Genomic DNA, 19,019 nt, shown 5'->3' on the forward strand with positions numbered 1-19,019 from the left:
GGCACAGGCGGTGTTTGTAAGCAGTTCACAGGCCTTTCTCTTGAGCTGAGATAACTGATAAGGCCCTGGTTTTCTGTTGACAAGCTGTTTCTTCCTTCAGATTTTGGCCAGCGTAACCTTACACCCCTGTCCATATTGTTAAAGCCTAGCATTACAATCTGCCACTCTGCAACCTCCTATAGGACATGGGCAAAGTCTCTAGTTCCCTCATGGTGTGAACCTCAGGTGACACTGATGGGTTGGGTGGCAGCCTCGGGACTTTTTCACTTAAGGAAGTATGCATTTGGGCAGGAGGTGAGCCTGTTCAATGTTGCTGTGTTTGGGAAGCAGGCAGCCTGTTTCCTCAGGAAGACCCACCTCAATCAACTTGCTTAGCCTGCTTTCTCTTGCTGGGATAAACACCATGACCATAGAGAGGAAAGGCTTTATTTCATTTGACGACTTCAGGTCACAGTCTGTCATTGAGGGAAGTCGAGGCAGGAGCCTGGAGGCAGGAAATCTGATTACTCACTCAGCTACCATTAGTACACAGCCTGTGGATGGTACCACTACAGTGGGCTGGGCCCTCCCCTCCCACACCAGCCATTGGTCAAGGCACTTCCCTATAGACATAGCCACAGGCCATTGTGATCTGGGCAATTCCTCAAGTGAGATTTCCTGTTCCCTGGTGATATTAGGCTGTGTCAACTTGACCAAAAAAAAAAAAAAAAAAAAAAAAAAAAAACCCAAAAAACAAAAACAACAACAAAACAAAACTAGGCACCACACCCCATAGCATGGGTCTGGGGAAGCTCTCAGGGCAGGTGGCATCCCAGTGGCCAAAGTGATTGCAAGTAGGAGCAGCCACATTGTAAGACAGGAATTTGGGGTAGCCAGGGAGTGGCTGGACGTATTATTTTCTAAGCAACCTCTTGGGAACTAACACACGCAGAGCCCCAGCAGCTTCCTACTGGATTCCCATCCCCTCGTGTAGGGGGCTAGCCTTCCAACACAAGAAGCCTGGGGGGGGGACCAATTACAGCCAAACCATAACAGCAGGCATCACACATCTTACATCATTTAAAGAGGACATTCCATGTCTCTTTACTGTGGGCAAGCACTGTCTCCGTAATGACTGCTCTTTGCAGCCCCTGAAAAGGACTGGTACAGAAAAGTCATGCAAGGAAGGCCCCTCGGGCAGCACCGTTGATGAGCCCAGATGAGATGGCTTTCTCGGAGGGTTCTGGCTTGGCTTCGATGACGTCACTGAGGTTAAGCACCCCACTTGGTCACCTGAGATCTTTGAATGTTTCCAAGACTCGAGTGGATCAGCCACGGGGGGGGGGGGGGTGAGGAAGCTCCTGGGTGCTTAGCCTTCCTGATTGACGAGTCAAGTCCGCTGTTGCTGATGTAGGCTGTTAGCAGGAAGGCTTAAGACTTAGACTCCTGCCTGTAAGATAGATGTGTTTTAGCTCCAGATTTCAGGCATCTCATTCTCTGGTCTGCTTGCTCTGCTGTGGTGATGGAGGTGGGGCATCCTGGGGGTGAGAGTATATGGTGGGGCAAAGTTGTTGACCTCAGGGCAGCCAGGAAGACGCTTTGGGCTTCCAGCAGATGGTGGTGTGGGCATTGTGGAGAAGTCTCCCACTGACACCAGTTAGGGCTGACCATTTGTACACGGTGTGAGGCCATTCACAGGAGTGGAGTCAGTGTTCGTAAGGAACACAGACCCTCCCTCCTCTAGCACTCAATAGCCCCCCAGCCAGGAATGGGTTCCTTATGTCTTCAGGCCTGTGTCAGCTTTCTGTTAGCATAATAAGTTCCTGAGGTGATCAATTTAGAAAGAGTATCCTGTTCTAGTTCACATTTTAGAGCCTCCAGCCCATGATTGCCTGGGCTGGTTGCTGATGGAGAACAACCTGGTATATACTGGTCAGTTTTTCCTCACAGTGATCAGGATATGAGAGGGCAATTTAAAGACATTTCTCTCTTTAGAGCTGCAAACCCTTTTTGTTTTTTTAAAGATTTATTTATTGTTATAAATAAGTACACTGTAGCTGTCTTCAGATATACCAGAAGAGGGCGTCAGATCTCATTACGACTGGTTGTGAGCCACTGTTTGGTTGCTGGGATTTGAACTTAGGACCTTTGGAAGAGCAGTCATTGCTCTTACCTGCTGAGCCATCTCGCCAGCCCAACTCTGCAACCTTTTAATACAGCTCCTCATGTCGTGGTGACCCTCAACCATAAAACTATTTTGTTGCTAGGTCATAACTGTAATTTTGCCACTGCTATGAATTGTACTGTAAACATCCTATACTCGATCCCCGAAGGTTTGGTTTATACCCGTAGGTTGAAACCCTCGGCTCTAGAGTGATTTGGGCTCCTGGTTCAGAAGTCTCAGCTCACCCGTGGCAGAGCGCCATAGCAACCAGGTGTTGACTCCTTGTGGCTGCCAGAAAGCAGGGAGCGGCTGCAGGAAGGTGCACTCTATCCTCCCAGGAAACTCTCTCAATGCCCTGCTTCCTCCAGCGAGGCCGCACCTCCAGCGAGGCCACACCCCCAGCGAGGCCACACCCCCCAGCGAGGCCACACCTCCAGAAGCTTTCAGTGCTCTCCAGCTAGAGACCAAGCAGCCCGAGTTCTACACTTGAGTCTGTTGGAGGCTCATTTCGTTTTTTGAGTCTCAGCAATAGGGTATTGTCTTTATGGCCTGGAGGTAAAAGGGAGGAGGAAATGGGTCTTATTATTTCCCCTGAAGACCCATCAGCAACAGGAAGCTCCCAGGAGGCCACGCTTTGGGTTCCAGGGCCTCCTGGCAGCAGGATGCTGGGGACTTTTGGGGAAGGGGCACACCAGATCCAAACCAGCCAGACCTTTTGTGTGTTTGTTTTTAACTGATGTTGCTATCCAGGTGTGTGAATTCCTTCTGTAAACCCTCTCTCCTCAGTTTTTGGGGGATTAGCCTTTTGATATACACACCTTCTTCATCCATCCATTGGTCTTACAATGTCTTACTCTGCTGTACCTCCTTAAGGAATGAGATGGGAGATGAAACTGTCATAGGCTCCCTGTAGTGCACAGTTCTGAGAGTTTGACCTCTAGGTGCTGGGATTTCTTCTGGCACCTATACTTCCTGGTTGTAGTCCCGTCTGTGGGGAATGGCCAAAGTTGTAGTTTCTAGGGCAGGATCAGAGCTGGAACCTCCTAATCTGGAGTCATAAGGACATATGCCCCCCCCCCCTTCCTCCTCTTCTTCCTTCTTCCCTCTCTCCCTCTTTCTGTTTTATGGATTTTAGGTTTAACCCTTAAGACTAAATCTGGCAAAAGAGTCAAGGCTTAAGACCACATGGACGGTAGTGTCTTTTCCTGGTAGGTTTTAACAAAACAATGACTTGTTGACTGTAAAAGATATTTAAAGGCACGCCTTGCTAATGACCCTGCACTGATGAAGTGTATGTAAAGACGGACCCCAAACCGCCAGGTGTCTTCCATGCCTGGCCTCTGCTTCTTTCCTCTGTGCTGATGTAAGAAATGTTTGGGGTCTGATCTGAAAGATCTGTGTCCTGACCAGAACCATGTTGGTGACTGTGGTAAGGCTTGCGATGTGCAGAGAAACATGGCAGCCATCTGATCTCTCTTGGCCACTGTGGATGTGACCCCAGGTTCCTTCCTGACTCAGTTCTTTCTCCACTGCCCAAAGCCAAGCGAAGCCTCTCCCCTCCCCTCCCCTCCCCTCCCCTCCCCTCCCCTCCCCTCCCCTCCCCTCTGCTGTTCTCCTCTTTCTCCATCATCTTCTGGAAGGTGATATCACAGTGACACGGTTACAGCTACAGTCCACAGAGCTGCTGCTTGGCCTGTATGGCTGTCCCTCTCTAGGCTGGATTTCCAACTCTAGATGTCATTCCTTGTCCCATTCTGGAACCAAGGATGTTCTATAAAAACAGACTCCACCTTCTTTTCCAACCAAGTGAAAACACCCCGAGGCCAGCCCTGACCGGTGTGTTAGTACTGCCCCTGAAGGCTGAGGCGTCCCACTCACACGCTCAGGTCTGAGACCATAGAAAGCTGAAGTTTGTCAGTTGCCATTGGTTGCTGAGAGCTAACGAGGATTTGATTTGTGAGCAGTGATTCCAATATGGATTCTCCTTGGACCAGCTGTATCCTGTTTAGCCAATTCTATTCCCATGGGGGTATTCATTTCCTCCAGCCTTCCACTCAATTAATATTTATTTAATAAGCACCTTCTGTGTGCCAGATGCCTCTACCACAATGAGTTTATATTGTCCTGCGGGAGCCAAGCAATTAGCAGAGCACAAATAAATGGAAAATAAATACAAGAGCCAAGTAGGCAGTGAGCATGGTTAAACAGGCAGGTAGCAAATGTTTGTGTCTGCTCGCAGAGAGGAAACAAGCAGAGGCAGTACGCAACAAGCAGACGTTACTCACAGAAACAAACAAGTGGGCCGGTCTCCTGACACCTGTCCCAGAGTGTGAAGGGCTTTCAAATCCAAGATGTGTGTGTGTGTGGTGTGTGTGGTGTGTATGACTACAGACCAGAGGTCAACCTCAGGTGTCTCTGCAGAAGGTGTCCTACTATGTGTTGCTCTGCCCTGGAACTCCCAGTTCAGCAAGGTTGGCTTGTCAGTGAAACTCGGGGATCCCATAGGTCTGGGATCTGGACTGGGGTTACAAGCAGGTGCCACCATTCTAGGATCAGACTCAAGACCTCACTCACTTTTGTGCCGTTGAGCTATCCTCATAAGTTTCTTGAAGGCTCCTGAGCAGGAAACTCATTTATTGGCAGTCCACTTGGGTAGATTGTATAGAGTAATGTTGGGCAGTGGGCATGGGAGAATAAAGGGGGTGGGAGAGAACCCACGTCCCACCAGAGTTGCGGTGCTTTGGGCGGGCAACTTGGAGGACTGCAGCTCACTCTCCACACAGCCCTGGGTGGGTGCCTGGCTGTGTGAGGCCATGGACCCAGTCCTCCGAGGGTGGTGGACAGGGAGCAGTCCGAGGTCTCTGGGCCTCATGGAGGCCAGAGACAACAGGTTCTCAGTCTCAGACATCCCAGCTCTATGTCTCAGAAGAGCTAAGAACAAAGTAGGGGCCCCAGGGGCAACTCAGTCAGCCCCAGGGTCGAAGAGAGGGGAGGGCAGGGGGAGAGGGGGTGCTGGGTGGTTCCCACCAGGGCGAGAGTCCTTGGTCCTGTCCCTCGCTAGAGCACAGGAAGGCCTTCCAGCGCAGCTCTTTAGAAAACCTATTCCATTGTTCAAGCAATGGCAGGCCTTGATGAACAGAGATGGTCTATGGTTTTAGACCTTTATTGTAGAAAGGCAGAGAGAAAGAGAGAAGGTAAAAAGAAAAAGAGGGGCTGGCCATGGCCACGTGGAGAGAGGGGGGAAGGGAGGGGAAAAAGGAGAGCTAGAGACAAGAATGAGAGAGGTGAGAACTTAAAAGAGAGAGAGGAGGGGCCAAGCAGCCCCTTTTATAGTGGGCTGGGCTATCTTGCAATTGCAGGGTAGCTGTGGGGAGGAGCATACCTGGCTATTGTCAGGTAACTGTGAAGGTAGAGTCTAGCTAGAATGCCAGGAGCTTGGGGCTTTGTCTATGTGACTGATAGTCACAGAATTATGGAGTTGGGAGCTCTGTGCTGTCAGGCACCTGTCTCTGGGATTGTGGCTCACTATTCTGTCCCTTGTAGAGTTTTCTACTGGGTCTCTGGAGCAAGACTCGCGCAACCAAAACAGGCTGCCTTTCACTGTCCCAAGAGTAAAGATCGTGTACACACATGCTAGCTCACACACACACACACACACACACACACACACACACCCCTACAGCGAAGAGAGCTCTGTGACTCAGAGTTACTGCTGCTGTTGAAGTGTGCCGGGTGATGTCAGGCTGGGTATGAGCGTCTGTGACCTGCCAGGAACTTAAGGGGCTGATTGTTATGAACCCTGACAGAACCTATCCAAAGCCACCGGAGCTGGAGCAGAAGCTCTGAGGTCAGGGGCTTTGGTTTCTTCTTGTTGGTTACTTGGTCTCTGGAAGGAGGCCATCCGTAGAGTTGACACTCATGTGTCGGATTACACTATCACGTTGATGGTGCAGCAACTCTGGAGCTTAAACTCGCAAAACTGCTCACCCTACCTTTAATTCATTACGTGCTATGTCACCTGAAAATGCTAAAAGACAGAGGGCCACAGTTTATAGAGTGCTGCTCATGTGTGAAGACCTGCGTTCAGCCCCTAACACCCACATACAGAGCCAGGAGCCTCGACACACACTTGAGACTGGTGGATCCTTGGGGCTCACTGGCCGACCAGCCTACCCTGACGGGGAGATCCAGGCCAGCGAGAGAGCCTGGCTAATAACACAAGAGGACAGAGTCTAGGGAATGACGTCCAAGGTTGACCTGTGTGTGCGCACACGCACAGACTTGTCCCACACGTGGACACACACACAATCACAAGGCTAAGACGCCACTCTGCATCTCTGTTTTTCTGGTTTGGTTTTCCTCCTAGATGACCGATGATCAGGACTGTGCTGCGGAGCTGGAAAAGGTGGATTCTTCCAGCGAAGACGGAGTTGACGCCAAGCCAGACCGCTCCTCTATCATCTCCTCTATTCTCTTGTAAGTTCTCCTCTTGGCTCATCACCCCCCTCAGCCACTTAGACCCACTTCACACCCGATGGGAGGGGACACTCAGGAAAGGAGGTTTGTGTTGGACCTTCTAGCTTAGGCAGGTCCAGGAAGGCTGCGCTGCACTGTGTGGGCTCCTGCTCACAGCTGCATGTTTGAGGGGCAGCCTGCTCTCATCCGAGCAAGGCTGGGGGCTGCTGATGCCTGTCGGTAAGGAACATGGCTGCTGAATGGCAGAGTATGGGTTGTAGGAATAGCAGGTACCAGGGCAGCTTGCTCAGGGGTGAAGCTAGACCCCTCCGTGTTCAGGCCCCTAGCTTTCCTGAGTCCATGTTGTATTCTACATCTGCCATGTATGAATAATCACACCTTCATTTATCATTTGTATCATCACATTTAACCCATGTGTATTCCCGGGGGATGGGTCCCTCGTCGATGCCATCTGGCGGGTTGGGGAAACTGAGGCACTAAGGCTTCATCACTTTTGTGACGGGTCAATAATAGATGGTTGTGCTGAAACTAGTGTCCAGACTGTACAGCGGCACTCACATGAAGGGATCTCTAGTTAAAAAGAGGGCTGGCCAGCAAGGTGGCCCAGTGTTTCAAGCCTGCTAACTGGATGGGATTTATCCCCTGAAGCCTCAAGGTAGAAAGAACCGACTTCCCCCAAGTTCTTTGACTGCCACAAGTACACAAATAAGTAACGTAATTTCGGCGGAGGGCTTCAGGGGAGCAGAGGACCCTCCTCGCACCTTCTTTTGGTCGGGGACATTTATGGCATTCCCTGAGGGTCAGGCACACCCCTCTGCTTTACGTGGTAATCCCCACCCCCATCTACAGCGTCACCTTCTGATGTTTCGATTGCTCTTCAACCATGGTCTGAAATTGTTAAATGGAAAACTCCAGAAATACGAACGCACATTGCTCATCCCACGTGGTGCGGTGGAATCTGCTGTCACGACACTGTCCCATGCAGTCATGTGTCATCCCTCTGTGGAGGATGTTACCAAGTCGTCGCTTGGGCTATGACAGCACTGTGCTCAGGGCATCCTGTTTTATTTAATATTGCCTCCAAAGGGTCGGTTCTTTTTTTTTTTTTTTTTAAAGATTTATTTATTTATTATATGTAAGTACACTGTAGCTGTCTTCAGACACTCCAGAAGAGGGCATCAGATCTTGTTACAGATGGTTATGAGCCACCATGTGGTTGCTGGGATTTGAACTCCTGACCTTCGGGAGAGCAGTCGGGTGCTCTTACCCACTGAGCCATCTCACCAGCCCCCAAGGGTCGGTTCTTAATGCTGCGGTTCCTACATGCCCAAAGGAGGGTGCACACAGAGTTCTTTCTTGAAGCGGGAGTTCTCAGCCAGCGAGGAAATGAAAGCCTGGGCTCAAGTTGCTGGGCTCTGCTGTAAGAATGGACTTTTTCAGGGGCCTGTGTGGTTACTCACTTACTGTGCAAGTGAGATGACCAGAACTGAAATTCCCAGAACTCATGTAGTAGGTGGGTGGTGGCTTGCCCATAGTTCCAGCCTTCCTTGGCAGAGGCAGAGGAATCCTCAGAGCAAGCTGACTGGTGAGACTAGCTCTGGAGTTGAATGAGACATTCTACCTCATTGAAGAAGGTGGACAATAGATAATTCCTGGCATCAGCTGAAGGTCTCAACAGACACACACCAGTTGCAAACATGCCTTCACATACATGCACCCAACATACACAGGCACGTCTCACACACACACACACACACACACACACACACTGTATGAGAAAGGAAAGGGAAAAAGAAGGAAGGCTTTTTTTTTTTTTTTTTTTTTTTTCTGAGACAGGGTTTCTCTGTATAGCCCTGGCTGTCCTGAACTCACTCTGTAGACCAGGCTGGCCTCGAATTCAGAAATCCGCCTGCCTCTGCCTCCCGAGTGCTGGGATTAAAGACGTGCTGTTGTGAGGTTGTAAACAAAGGAGATGTACTAGGATGCTGTGCCGCTCACCTATGAGCCTGTGCGCCATGATGGTGACCTCTTCATGGTAGAAAAGGCACAGGACAATAGGGATTGGTATTGCCTGTGGTTTGGAGGTCCTATCAGTGGTCCTGGAACGCACACCCCCCTGGTAAGAAGGAACCACAGTGCTTCCTAAGCCATTCTCACTGGACACAGACCGCAAGGGCATGATGGACTCTGGGCAGCGCTCGGGAAAGGGAGAGCTGACTCACGAGGCTTCCCCTGAAACCCTCCAGAGACAGCTGCAGGTCATACCATCCCAGACGAAAATAGCACTCAGGAGAGTAGTCCCCAGTGCAGCGGGCTTGAATTTCAGTGGGTGTCACCTGAGTTCAGGAATAATCCACTGGAGTTCCAAGCTTTCAAAAGCTTGGTGAATTGGCCTAGGCTAGCCTGTTTCCCAGAGAAAGCCATTTAGAGGAGTAGCCTTCAAGTGTTAAATGTCACATTCTGACACTGCACCCCTGTACAGCGTAAGCTGCTATTATTTGTTTGTTTTTACAGAAATGCTCTCTATAGTTCCCAGCTTTTTTTTTTTTTTTTAAATGTATGTGGGTACACTGTCGCTGTCTTCAGACACACCAGAAGAGGGCATCAGATCTCATTATAGATGATTGTGAACCACCATGTGGTTGCTGGGAATTGAACTCCGGACCTCTGGAAGAGCAGGAGGTGCTCTTAACCACTGGGCCATCTCTCCAGTCCGGCATAACTATTTAGATAGTGTAAAAATGATTACTAATATTATGTATTAATGCTGGAGATTAATATGGCAGCAGTTTATTAATATTCTGTATATATTAATGCTGGAAATTGAAGTACAACAGCAGTTATTCCTTAATCAGCTAGTTCCGCAAATAACCACACAGAGACCTTTTAATATTTCAGATCTTAGGCCTTAGCTCTCAAGTAGCTCATCTAAGTTAATATGATCACCTAGTCCCATCCAGCCACGTGGGTTGCTATACCTTCCAGACCGATAGTCACATCTCCTTATGTCTCCTGGTGAAAGGGCCCTCTTCTTTCTTCTTCCCAGAGTTCCTTTCTCCCTCTCAGGAAGTCCCACCTTACTCTCTTTACTGTCCAGTTACAGGCTCTAGCCTTTTATTGACCTTGGGGGCAAGGTTTGCACTACAAAAGCTGTTGTACATTTAGCACAGGAATACCTAGCAGCCACAGACCAACTCAACCAGACAACTGCAGAGGTTGTCTCACTTTTGATTGTTCAGGGGAAGGACAAATAGGAATTGTTTAACAGTCAGTAGCGTCTTCGGAGCATTGTACTTCTCTGAAGATGGGAAAAGAAATTGTGTGGTAACCAGTGACGTTTGAGCACCTTGTCTTTAAGCGAATCTGATGAGTCTAAACAGGAAGTGACTACAGCCATCTGTGTTTCGTTAAAAGTATAGAAGCCTCTTTGGTGGACAGAATTTTATCTCATTTTTAGCCTTTTTTTTTTCTATCCTCTCTCGTGCCTTTTGTTTTATTCTCTCTGATTGAGTTACTTGAAAGTCTTCTGTTGCTCACCCAAGCGTGCAGCTGTCCATAGGGTCCACGCTATCACGTGCATATTGCATACACTTGAAGGCGTCTTCCAGTTCCCTGATTGTTATAAGGAATTCATCCTCAGCTGAGCTCCTCTTCCCATTATTGCTCCAGATAAACAAGTCATTAGATTATTACCCTGTTAGTCATCTGGAAGATTAAGTAGGAATTGCAGATGATGCTGAACTCAAAGGCTTTAAAAATGGTTCTGAGTAATGAAGAAATACAAGGATAAGAAAGCCATTGTCTCTTTGCTTATTTTCCATTTTTAGCCGTGGAATCACCGAAGAGTCATGAATGAATTCATGAGACGGAAGAATGTTGCGATAGTAATGCCGCTTAATTCTTGAATTCCTTCTGTGCTCTGTACTGAGTATGGCAACTCAGTCAGGTGCTTCCTCACATTCAAAGAACTGGGAGTCACTGGCTTCTTGTTCAACCTTTGGGGACACACACACACCCCAATTTCTAGGAAGGTCATCAAAAGCCTGTACCGAAACTCCTCCATCAGTTGGTCCCGAGGCCGTTTACCGTCTACTTAGAGGCAAATCCTCAAAGTATCAGAAAAAGAAGCACACATACACGTTTGCATCTATTCTGTGTAATAGATTTATGTATGTGCACATGTGTGCTGCATAAGGCATACCAAGCTGCTCACAGAGTGGTTTTTGCCCGTGCGAATGGCGGCCAAAGCCAGCTTGTCAAGCAGTTACCCCACACAGGCTCTTTCTCAGTAGAGCGCTGAAACCATTTTTCATTCAATAAATGTCTTACTAGGCATCCTGTGACGGTCTCCATGCTCGAAGTTCTCAGTTATAACTGGATAGGTGGGGCAGGGCTAGGGAGGGAAGGAGAGCACAGAGCTCTCAGCTCTGGTTCCCTCCTGATTCAGTGCTTGATCCACCATCCTGAGACCAGGTCTGCCATGGGGAAAGGGGGGGTGGGGCAGAGAGATACAGTGTCACTAAGCTGGTCCCATTCCATCCTGAATCCTAAATGAATGGATTTTCTTCAAAGTGTCTTCCAGTGCCTAATTGGATTTGGCATAATCCAAAAGCCAGGTCCCAGATACCAACTTCCCCCTTCTTATATATAACAGGAAACCTCACTTGTCCCCTTGTGTGGTGACTGAACCCTCTGCAGCACATTAAGAATAGTTCTGTAGTTCTGTCAACTACACAGTGGAAATGGGAGGATGGGAAGCGGGGGTGGGGGGGACCCACTCCACTGGAAGTGGAGAATCTGGCCGTGTATTTAAAGCAAATGACTAAGGCCTTTGGGAAGACTGGGAATTCTGCTTGAAGACCTAGGCCTTGGCTTAAGCCCTGTTTTGCAAAATTAGATGTAGTCTGTGCTTCCAGAGTAAGCAAGCTTGGGTCACCTGGTTCAGGTATACTGTACCTTTCCAGTACATGGCTGATGTCAGCATCAGAGCTCATGTTATCAGAGTGAACACTTTGGCAAGTCCTTGCATGGGATCTAATACACGCTGTTTTGCTTAAACGCTGATTTTGTTGCATCAGGTATAAGACATCACTGTTGAATTATTAAGCAATTCTACACTAAAATGAATGATGATTTAATGTCATATTCTCCTAAGTTGTGAAATGTTAGTTTATTTTTTCAGCCTTCTTTAGGCCTCCCACTCTTTAAATCAAGGCTTCTTAAAGTCTTTCCATCTATGACCCAAGAATTTTTATGTCTCCAAGTGTGTGTGTGTGTGTGTGTGTGTGTGTCACAGGACTGGCTCAACCCACCAGCTCCCATGTAATGATGTAGAGACTTGTATTTTTTTATGAAAGCTTAGGCTATTTCTCAACTAGCTCATATAACTTAATTAACCCATTTATTCTGATCTGGGTTATGGCATGTGGCCCATTAGTTACCTCTGGTAAGCCCCACTTTCTCTGGCTGGCTAGTGAATCTAGCTTTCCTTCCCAGAGTTCCTATCTCTGCCCAGAAGTTCTGCCCCTCCTCTCCTGCTTTGCTGTGGGTCATCTAGCTCTGTTAACCAATCAGAAGGTGATGGGGAAGATCTTTATAAAACACTGAGACAGCCGGGCAGTGGTGGCACACGCCTTTAATCCCAGCACTCGGGAGGCAGAGGCAGGCGGATTTCTGAGTTCAAGGCCAGCCTGGTCTACAGAGTGAGTGCCAGGATAGCCAGGGCTACACAGAGAAACCCTATCTTGAAAAACCAAAAACCAAAACAAAAAAAAAGCAAACAACAACACACACAAAAAAAACCCACTGAGGAGGCGGCCTCAGCCTCAGCAGCAGCGGTCGCCATCTTGGTTCCGGGACTCAGCAGAACTTAGGAAATTAGTCTGAACAGGTGAGAGGGTGCGCCAGAGAACTGGACAGCTTCTGGGACAGGCGGAAGCACAGAGCCGCTGAGGCAGCACCCTTGGCGGGCCGCAGACAGCTGGCCACCGTCCGGACCAGAGGACAGGTGTCCGCCTGGCTTGGGAGGTGGCCTCAGCCTCAGGAGCAGCGGTCGCCATCTTGGTTCCGGGACTCCCTGGAACTTAGGAATTTAGTCTGCACAGGTGAGAGTCTGCACCACAGAAGCTGACAGCTTCTGGGAACTGCCAAAGCAACACAGCTTCTGAGAAAGGCCCTGTTTTGGGCCTTCTTTTTCGGCCAGGAGGAGGTCCAAAAACAAGATATCTGCGCACCTTCCCTGTAAGAGAGCTTGCCAGCAGAGAGTGCTCTGAGCACTGAAACTCAGAGGAGAGAATCTGTCTCCCAAGTCTGCTGATAGACGGTAACAGAATCACCAGAAGAACAATCTCTAAACAGAGTCAACTATAACTACTAACTCCAGAGATTACCAGATGGCGAAAGGTAAACGTAGGAATCTTTCTAACAGGAACCAAGACCACTCACCATCATCAGAACCCAGCACTCCCACTTCGTCCAGTCCAGGACACCCCAACACACCCGAAAACCTAGACCTAGATTTAAAAGCATATCTCATGATGATGGTAGAGGACATCAAGAAGGACTTTAATAAATCACTTAAAGAAATACAGGAGGACACTGCTAAAGAGTTACAAGCCCTTAAAGAAAAACAGGAAAACACAATCAAACAGGTAGAAGTCCTTACAGAAAAAGAGGAAAAAACATACAAACAGGTGATGGAAATGAACAAAACCATACTAGACCTAAAAAGGGAAGTAGACACAATAAAGAAAACTCAAAGTGAGGCAACACTGGAGATAGAAACCCTAGGAAAGAAATCTGGAACCATAGATTTGAGCATCAGCAACAGAATACAAGAGATGGAAGAGAGAATCTCAGGTGCAGAAGATTCCATAGAGAACATCGGCACAACAATCAAAGAAAATGGAAAATGCAAAAAGATCCTAACTCAAAATATCCAGGAAATCCAGGACACAATGAGAAGACCAAACCTACGGATAATAGGAGTGGATGAGAATGAAGATTTTCAACTCAAAGGACCAGCAAACATCTTCAACAAAATTATTGAAGAAAACTTCCCAAATCTAAAGAAAGAGATGCCTATGAACATACAAGAAGCCTACAGAACTCCAAATAGACTGGACCAGAAAAGAAATTCCTCCCGACACATAATAATCAGAACAACAAATGCACTAAATAAAGATAGAATACTAAAAGCAGTAAGGGAAAAAGGTCAAGTAACATATAAAGGCAAGCCTATCAGAATTACACCAGATTTTTCACCAGAGACTATGAAAGCCAGAAGAGCCTGGACAGATGTTATACAGACACTAAGATCACACAAATTCCAGCCCAGGCTACTATACCCAGCCAAACTCTCAATTACCATAGATGGAGAAACCAAAGTATTCCACGACAAAACCAAATTCACACATTATCTCTCCACGAATCCAGCCCTTCAAAGGATAATAACAGAAAAAAACCAATACAAGAACGGGAACAACGCCCTAGAAAAAACAGGAAGGTAATCCCTCAACAAACCTAAAAGAAGACAGCCACAAGAACAGAATGCCAACTTTAACAACAAAAATAACAGGAAGCAATAATTACTTTTCCTTAATATCTCTTAACATCAATGGTCTCAACTCCCCAATAAAAAGACATAGACTAACAAACTGGCTACACAAACAAGACCCAACATTTTGCTGCTTACAGGAAACACATCTCAGAGAAAAAGATAGACACTACCTCAGAATGAAAGGCTGGAAAACAATTTTCCAAGCAAATGGTATGAAGAAACAAGCTGGAGTAGCCATTCTAATATCTGATAAGATTGACTTCCAACCCAAAGTCATCAAAAAAGACAAGAAGGGGCACTTCGTTCTCATCAAAGGTAAAATCCTCCAAGAGGAACTCTCAATACTGAATATCTATGCTCCAAATACAAGGGCAGCCACATTCATTAAAGAAACTTTAGTAAAGCTCAAAGCACACATTGCACCTCACACAATAATAGTGGGAGACTTCAACACACCACTTTCACTTTCACTTTCACAGATCATGGAAACAGAAACTAAACAGGGACACACTGAAACTAACAGAAGTGATGAAACAAATGGATCTGACAGATATCTACAGAACATTTTATCCTAAAACAAAAGGATATACCTTCTTCTCAGCACCTCATGGTACCTTCTCCAAAATTGACCACATAATAGGTCACAAAACAGGCCTCAACAGATTCAAAAATATTGAAATTGTCCCATGTATCCTATCAGATCACCATGCACTAAGGCTGATCTTCAATAACAAAATAAATAATAGAAAACCAACATTCACGTGGAAACTGAACAACACTCTTCTCAATGATACCTTGGTCAAGGAAGGAATAAAGAAAGAAATTAAAGACTTTTTAGAGTTTAATGAAAATGAAGCCACAACGTACCCAAACCTTTGGGACACAATGAAAGCATTTCTAAGAGGGAAACTCATAGCTCTGAGTGCCTCCAAGAAGAAACGGGAGAGAGCACATACTAGCAGCTTGACAACACATCTAAAAGCTCTAGAAAAAAAGGAAGCAAATTCACCCAAGAGGAGTAGACGGCAGGAAATAATCAAACTCAGGGGTGAAATCAACCAAGTGGAAACAAGAAGAACTATTCAAAGAATTAACCAAACGAGGAGTTGGTTCTTTGAGAAAATCAACAAGATAGATAAACCCTTAGCTAGACTCACTAGAGGGCACAGGGACAAAATCCTAATTAACAAAATCAGAAATGAAAAGGGAGACATAACAACAGATCCTGAAGAAATCCAAAACACCATCAGATCCTTCTACAAAAGGCTATACTCAACAAAACTGGAAAACCTGGACAAAATGGACAAATTTCTGGACAGATACCAGGTACCAAAGTTGAATCAGGATCAAGTTGACCTTCTAAACAGTCCCATATCCCCTAAAGAAATAGAAGCAGTTATAAATAGTCTCCCAGCCAAAAAAAGCCCAGGACCAGACGGGTTTAGTGCAGAGTTCTATCAGACCTTCAAAGAAGATCTAATTCCAGTTCTGCACAAACTTTTTCACAAGATAGAAGTAGAAGGTACTCTACCCAACTCATTTTATGAAGCCACTATTACTCTGATACCTAAACCACAGAAAGATCCAACAAAGATAGAGAACTTCATACCAATTTCTCTTATGAATATCGATGCAAAAATCCTCAATAAAATTCTCGCTAACCGAATCCAAGAACACATTAAAGCAATCATCCATCCTGACCAAGTAGGTTTTATTCCAGGGATGCAGGGATGGTTTAATATACGAAAATCTATCAATGTAATCCATTATATAAACAAACTCAAAGACAAAAACCACATGATCATCTCGTTAGATGCAGAAAAAGCATTTGACAAGATCCAACACCCATTCATGATAAAAGTTCTGGAAAGATCAGGAATTCAAGGCCCATACCTAAACATGATAAAAGCAATCTACAGCAAACCAGTAGCCAACATCAAAGTAAATGGAGAGAAGCTGGAAGCAATCCCACTAAAATCAGGGACTAGACAAGGCTGCCCACTTTCTCCCTACCTTTTCAACATAGTACTTGAAGTATTAGCCAGAGCAATTCGACAACAAAAGGAGATCAAGGGGATACAAATTGGAAAAGAGGAAGTCAAAATATCACTTTTTGCAGATGATATGATAGTATATATAAGTGACCCCAAAAATTCCACCAGAGAACTCCTAAACCTGATAAACAGCTTCGGTGAAGTAGCTGGATATAAAATAAACTCAAACAAGTCAATGGCCTTTCTCTATACAAAGAATAAACAGGCTGAGAAAGAAATTAGGGAAACAACACCCTTCTCAATAGTCACAAATAATATAAAATATCTTGGCGTGACTCTAACTAAGGAAGTGAAAGATCTGTATGATAAAAACTTCAAGTCTCTGAAGAAAGAAATTAAAGAAGATCTCAGAAGATGGAAGGATCTCCCATGCTCATGGATTGGCAGGATCAACATTGTAAAAATGGCTATCTTGCCAAAAGCAATTTACAGATTCAATGCAATCCCCATCAAAATTCCAACTCAATTCTTCAACGAATTAGAAGGAGCAATTTGCAAATTCATCTGGAATAACAAAAAACCTAGGATAGCAAAAACTCTTCTCAAGGATAAAAGAACCTCTGGTGGAATCACCATGCCTGACCTAAAGCTTTACTACAGAGCAATTGTGATAAAAACTGCATGGTACTGGTATAGAGACAGACACGTAGACCAATGGAATAGAATTAAAGACCCAGAAATGAACCCACACACCTATGGTCACTTGATCTTCGACAAGGGAGCTAAAACCATCCAGTGGAAGAAAGACAGCATCTTCAACAATTGGTGCTGGCACAACTGGTTGTTATCATGTAGAAGAATGCGAATCGATCCATACTTATCTCCTTGTACTAAGGTCAAATCTAAGTGGATCAAGGAACTTCACTTAAAACCAGAGACACTGAAACTTATAGAGGAGAAAGTGGGGAAAAGCCTTGAAGATATGGGCACAGGGGAAAAATTCCTGAACAGAACAGCAATGGCTTGTGCTGTAAGATCGAGAATTGACAAATGGGACCTAATGAAACTCCAAAGTTTCTGCAAGGCAAAAGACACCGTCAATAAGACAAAAAGACCACCAACAGATTGGGAAAGGATCTTTACCTATCCCAAATCAGATAGGGGACTAATATCCAATATATATAAAGAACTCAAGAAGGTGGACTTCAGAAAATCAAATAACCCCATTAAAAAATGGGGCTCAGAACTGAACAAAGAATTCTCACCTGAGGAATACCGAATGGCAGAGAAGCACCTGAAAAAATGTTCAACATCCTTAATCATCAGGGAAATGCAAATCAAAACAACCCTGAGATTCCACCTCACACCAGTCAGAATGGCTAAGATCAAAAATTCAGGTGACAGCAGATGCTGGCGTGGATGTGGAGAAAGAGGAACACTCCTCCATTGTTGGTGGGATTGCAGGCTTGTACAACCACTCTGGAAATCAGTCTGGCGGTTCCTCAGAAAAATGGACATAGTACTACCGGAGGATTCAGCAATACCTCTCCTGGGCATATATCCAGAAGATGCCCCAACTGGTAAGAAGGACACATGCTCCACTATGTTCATAGCAGCCCTATTTATAATAGCCAGAAGCTGGAAAGAACCCAGATGCCCCTCAACAGAGGAATGGATACAGAAAATGTGGTACATCTACACAATGGAGTACTACTCAGCTATTAAAAAGAATGAATTTATGAAATTCCTAGCCAAATGGATGGACCTGGAGGGCATCATCCTGAGTGAGGTAACACATTCACAAAGGAACTCACACAATATATACTCACTGATAAGTGGATATTAGCCCAAAACCTAGTATACCCAAGATATAAGATACAATTTGCTAAACACATGAAACTCAAGAAGAATGAAGACTGAAGTGTGGACACTATGCCCCTCCTTAGAAGTGGGAACAAAACACCCTTGGAAGGAGTTACAGAGACAAAGTTTGGAGCTGAGATGAAAGGATGGACCATGTAGAGACTGCCATATCCAGGGATCCACCCCCATAATCAGCATCCAAACGCTGACACCATTGCATACACTAGCAAGATTTTATCGAAAGGACCCAGATGTAGCTGTCTCTTGTGAGACTATGCCGGGGCCTAGCAAACACAGAAGTGGATGCTCACAGTCAGCTAATGGATAGATCACAGGGCTCCCAATGGAGGAGCTAGAGAAAGTACCCAAGGAGCTAAAGGGATCTGCAACCCTATAGGTGGAACAACATTATGAACTAACCAGTACCCCGGAGCTCTTGACTCTAGCTGCATATGTATCAAAAGATGGCCTAGTCGGCCATCACTGGAAAGAGAGGCCCATTGGACACGCAAACTTTATATGCCCCAGTACAGGGGAACGCCAGGGCCAAAAAGGGGGAGTGGGTGGGTAGGGGAGTGGGGGGTGGGTGGGTATGGGGGACTTTTGGTATAGCATTGGAAATGTAAATGAGCTAAATACCTAATAAAAAATTAAAAAAAAAACCCACTGAGACAAGTGATGCTTCATAGAAATAACAATACCAAAGACCCGGTACTCTACTCTCTGCCATTACAGAAATCAGCATTTGAATAATACAAAAATAACCTTTATACACTGCACAAGAGGCACAAGAGATTATCCCAATGTGTCTGTGTGTACATGTGCTTACATGTGTGTATACATGTGTGTATACATGTGTGTGCATGTGCTTACATGTGTGTATACCTATACATTTATATAGATATATAAAAAGCAAATGTTTACTTTTGTAAGACTGGGGAGACAGTCCAGTCTTGAGGTGCGTGTGACACAAGCAGGAGGACCT

General features: G+C 45.9%; 1 protein-coding gene across 2 annotated transcripts in view; it reads left to right on the forward strand.

Annotated features, from left to right (window-relative positions):
- The window catches only part of Casp7 (caspase 7), a 45,516-nt gene that overhangs the window by 1,074 nt on the left and 25,423 nt on the right, over window positions 1-19,019 (forward strand). For both annotated transcript variants that reach the window (XM_006526616.4, NM_007611.2), the window contains exon 2: window positions 6,510-6,619. In XM_006526616.4, coding sequence (XP_006526679.2) covers window positions 6,510-6,619 — 110 coding nt within the window. The remainder of the gene's footprint in view (window positions 1-6,509; window positions 6,620-19,019) is intronic.

This window comes from Mus musculus, chromosome 19 (assembly GCF_000001635.26).
Source record: "Mus musculus strain C57BL/6J chromosome 19, GRCm38.p6 C57BL/6J".
Lineage (NCBI taxonomy): Eukaryota > Metazoa > Chordata > Mammalia > Rodentia > Muridae > Mus > Mus musculus.